At 34.4% G+C, this 4,646-nt stretch overlaps 1 protein-coding gene and 1 pseudogene across 1 annotated transcript in view; one reads left to right on the forward strand and one right to left on the reverse strand.

The window, feature by feature from the left end:
- The first annotated feature begins 510 nt into the window (after positions 1–510).
- On the forward strand, positions 511–1,801 carry LOC106317531 (annotated as a pseudogene).
- A 1,714-nt stretch (positions 1,802–3,515) lies between these two features.
- LOC106316511 (DNA-damage-repair/toleration protein DRT100-like) overlaps positions 3,516–4,646 on the reverse strand; it is a 4,005-nt gene continuing 2,874 nt past the window's right edge. Inside the window, exon 2 of the mRNA XM_013754415.1 lies at positions 3,516–4,434. Coding sequence (XP_013609869.1) covers positions 3,764–4,434 — 671 coding nt within the window. The 3' untranslated portion in view covers positions 3,516–3,763. The remainder of the gene's footprint in view (positions 4,435–4,646) is intronic.

The raw sequence follows: 4,646 nt of genomic DNA on the forward strand, positions 1-4,646 counted from the left end.
AAGACAATTACTATCAATTTTTTTTTTTTACAATTATGTTTTCTTTATATTTTTAGAAAAGGAAATAAGTATTTTTTTTTAACGTCTGATTAATTGTGCTATTACAACGATGTCGTGTAAAAGCATTAATGAACTCTTAGTTAAACCGCTGGACTAAAGGAGCTTCCACAAATAAGTATTAAATAAATTATTTGATAAATCTTTTCTTAAAAATCTATTTTTTTTTTGAAAAAGTAGAGAAAAATACTATTAAGTAATCTTTTACAATTATCTTTTCTTTAGGATTTTATAAAAGGAAAATTAGTATTAAATAAATTATTTTACGGATCTTTTTTTCTTTAGGATTTTTAAAAAGGACATTTTGTAGAAACAATTACTATTAAATAATTTTTTTATTACTATTAATTAAGGAAATATGACATTTTTTTACTTGATCATATATTTTCTATCATATATTATATATATGCGTATACCCTGAGAAGAAAATTAAGAAAACAGAAAACCTAAAAGATGGATCCAAAAGAGAAGAGCCAAAAGCTTAGCACACCAGAACTCGAAAGCCAATCTCTCTCAAAGAAGGATGTGGCAATCATAAGTCCCTCTTTAAACTCAAAGGTTGATGTGGGAGAAGCGATGAAGAAGCAAAACGACGTCGCTATGTTCCTTGCAGAGAAAGTAATCTCTGCCCTAGCCAGAAACTCTAACTTCGTCTTCTCTCCTGCATCAATCAGCGCCGTTCTAACCATGGTCGCCGTTACCACCGAAGAAGAAACACTCAGATCTTTCATCTTCTCCATCCTTAGGTCATCCTCTATCGATGAGCTCAACGCTGTCTTCCATGAAGTAGCAAACACCGTCCTCGTCGATGAAGTGAGAGCGGTGGCCCTAAGATCTCGGCGGTTAATGGAGTGTGGATGGAGCAGTCCCTATCTGTTAGCCCCTCGAAGAAAGATGTCTTTCAGAATTTCTTCAAAGCTGCTTTTGCTCAAGTTGATTTCAGATTCAAGGTTTGTTTCTAGTTTCAACGATTTCTCTAGTTATCTTTTCGAACCTGCTTTTGAATAGTTGATAAGTTGGCTTTATATTTGTGCGATTTGAAACAGGGTGAACAAGTGCGTATGGAGGTGAATGAGTGGGCTTCACGTCACACCAATGCTTTCATCCAAAACATGCTTCCTCATGGATCTGTTAGAAGTGACACGGACTGGATTTACGGAAACGCAATCTACTTCAAAGGAGCCTGGAAAAACAAATTCCCCAAGTCTTTGAAGAGTTTTACCATCTCGACGGCACATCAACCTCTGTGCCGTTCATGACCACAACCTCTAGGATGCAATACGTAAGGGAATACGATGATTTCAAGGTTCTTAAACTCTCGTTTCAACAAGGCCGTGATACCAACCGCCTATTCTCAATGTATTTCTATCTCCCGGACGACAAGGATGGACTAGATAATCTGGTGAAGAGAATGGCATCTACCCCTGGATTCTTGGATAGTCACATTCCCAGTGAAAAAGTTCGTGTTGGTGAATTCAGAATCCCAAAGTTTAAGATCGAATTCGGTTTTGAGCCTTCGAAGGCTTTCAATGAATTGGAGCTGGAATCGGTTGAATTGCACCATAAAGATTTGGTCGAGATCGATGAAGATGGTGCAGAAGCTGCGGCTGTTACTATCAAAGGAGGCCGCAGAGGGAGGAGAGGCTACAGCACTGTGAGGTTGATAGATTTTGTGGCTGACATAACTAGAACCGTTATGTTCGTTGGTCAAATCTTTGATCCTACTAAAACTTCTTCCGCTTAAGACCGGATTGCAGTTTGCTTTTGTTTTAGATTTTGTTTTAATGAAATTGCAACTTTGCTACATTAGAGCCCATTGATTTTTGGGTATTGAATTAGATGTTTTTTTTTTGAACTTTTTGATTTAGATGTTGCATTACAAAGAATATTGAAAAGATGCATGTGTTTATTTTCTTTCATTTTTAATTAAGTTTTGTTTAAAGATCTTAATCACGTGGAGATTTGTTGAGAGTAAATTGGTTGGCAAGGAAATATACAAACTTGTTGAGATTTTTTTAATTGGTCTAGAGTTAAATAACCTTTTGAATTTATCGTTAGGTTGTGACCGCATAAAATTTACTTTAAAATTTAGTCTGCAGGATTTTTCTATTTGGTTTTAAAGGATGTAGTTTTAAAATTTCTTAAAATTAAAAAGATGCGACTTTAGAAAATATGATTTTTACCGCTAATTTGTTTGTTTTTTGGCTGTACCTTTATTTTTTTGGTTGTACCTTTAAAAATCAATATAAAGAATGATTGGTAGATTTAAAAACTGTAGTAAAAATTAAAGTTAAAATCATCTTCTACATCCCAACCAATCACCCTCCCCCATTGTTTTTTGATGATTCTTGATAACAAAATTAAATAACTATTTGAGTTAGAAAATAGCAATAAATAGAACAATCACACATTGACATAATCACACATAAGGTAATAAATTAACATTGGCAATAACTTACCTACAACAGCATAACCAATTTTATACGTTGATAAGAATATACACACATAAGCATAATAGTCACATTAAATTACGTACAACATCATAACATCTATATGTACAATCGCCTAAGTATAACTGTGGCAATAACTAACGTATGGCAGCATGACAATTTTTTTTTAAATCAACATCAGTTTAATGTGAAGATCAGGATATCTAGTTATTTCTTCAACATGTGACATCCAAAAAAAAAGAACACGCAAAATGTAAAAGAACATGCAGAAAAACTCACCTAATATTTTTCTTGTATCTCTTTTTATGTTTAGTATCAAAATATGAGAGAACTTAATCATATATATATGTGCATAATTATAGTTCATTTTGGTTTATGATTTTTAAAAAGAAAATTTTAATTCTAAATAAAATAGATTTATAAAAATAGAATGTTTTCCTTTTTGTATAAATCTTAACAAAAAAAAAATTTAAAAAACTTCTTCAATAGTAATTTTTAAAAAAGAATTTGATGACAAACATGATACTAAAACTGTTTAATTAACAAAAATCAAAAATTATAATATTGTCGTGATTGGTCTTTATATGTGTTTGGTCATACGAAAATCAAAACACATATTTGATATATATTTTCGTGTTTGGTCATACAAAATAGATTATTATTATTGTCATCGTAGGTGATTTTTATATGTATTTGGTCAAAAAAAAATCAAGCTTCATCGTCATGTTATTATATTTTTGTAATAACAATAAAACACCTATAGAAAAAAATACAAATCCAAAATGAAGAAAACTAGGAAAATTACTTGAAATACTATAACTTGGATACCACTTTTTAATATTACCCTTTAAGAAAAAATATTGTTAACATTTAAATTTTTAGCTATTTGTTGTAAATAAACATTTTTTTTCCTGATGATCACTAAATGTAATATTTCATCAAAAAAAGTCCTAAAACTGTGATAAATAATTTATTATTTTTATGTTCTTTATAAACTTAAAACACCAAACACATGGGCTATATATATATATATATATATATATTTAGCTTTGCCTCTTTCAAAAGGCTAGTTACAACATGAACATAATGTACTAACGTAACAGTGTGTAATAAACATATCCCAAATCAAGCTTTTGATTACCCCCAAATCACTTCTTAATGATTTGATTAAATTATTTCCGACACTTCCCGAGAGGCTTTCCACAGAGACAGCTATTGTAAGCAAACGACGTCGCTTCAAGATGATCGAAAGGAGATCATGTCGGAATCTTCCCACAAAGATGGTTATGGCTCACGTCGAGGTGGCCTATAAACGACGCCGTCGTAATACTCCCCGGAATCGCTCCCTTTAGACGGTTGTTCGAAAGATCCAGCACCGTGAAGTACGACCTCGGTCCGAACGTGTTCGGTATCCTTCCCGCGAGAAGGTTCCCGCTCAAATTCAAAATCGAGATCGACGAGTTCATCAGAGTCCCCGGCATGGCGCCGGAGATTAAATTCCCGTCGAGATTAAGCGTCGCGAGCACCGACATTTTCCCCATAGAAGTCGATATCGAGCCGGTGATTCGGTTCATGGAGAGCTCAAGATCCGCGAGACGGTAGATTCGGGTTAAAGATTCGGGTATTTGACCCGAGAGTTTGTTACCGGTTAAGAGAACGCGACTCAGCATCTTTAACCGGCCGATATCTCCCGGTATAACTCCGGAGAGATTGTTGTTCACGAGATCCAAATGCGATAACATCGTTAACCTCGTAATCGACGGAGGAATCCCACCGGATATTTTATTATCGGCGAGATTCAACACCCTTAGGTTCACCAGCTTCCCGATATTCGCCGGAATCACGCCGGAGATTTTATTCCCGACGAGATCTAAATGTCTCATGGCAAGAATATTCGTGATGCAGCTCGGAATCACGCCGGAGATTCCTTCTGTTGCAAACTGCAGAAAATTGCAGGTTCTCTTCATGCTTCTCTTGTTCTGTTTTTGGTCTTGTTCAAAGAAAAGAAAACAGATGAATGTTTGTGTGTAGAACGTATGAGTGAGAGGTGGTAGTAGATAGAGAAAGATGAAGCAGAGAACTGATTTCTTACTTGCTTACAATGGCCATTACATATTTATACAGAGAACAGAACACTCT

This window comes from Brassica oleracea, chromosome C9 (assembly GCF_000695525.1).
Source record: "Brassica oleracea var. oleracea cultivar TO1000 chromosome C9, BOL, whole genome shotgun sequence".
Classification (NCBI taxonomy): Eukaryota; Viridiplantae; Streptophyta; class Magnoliopsida; order Brassicales; family Brassicaceae; genus Brassica; species Brassica oleracea.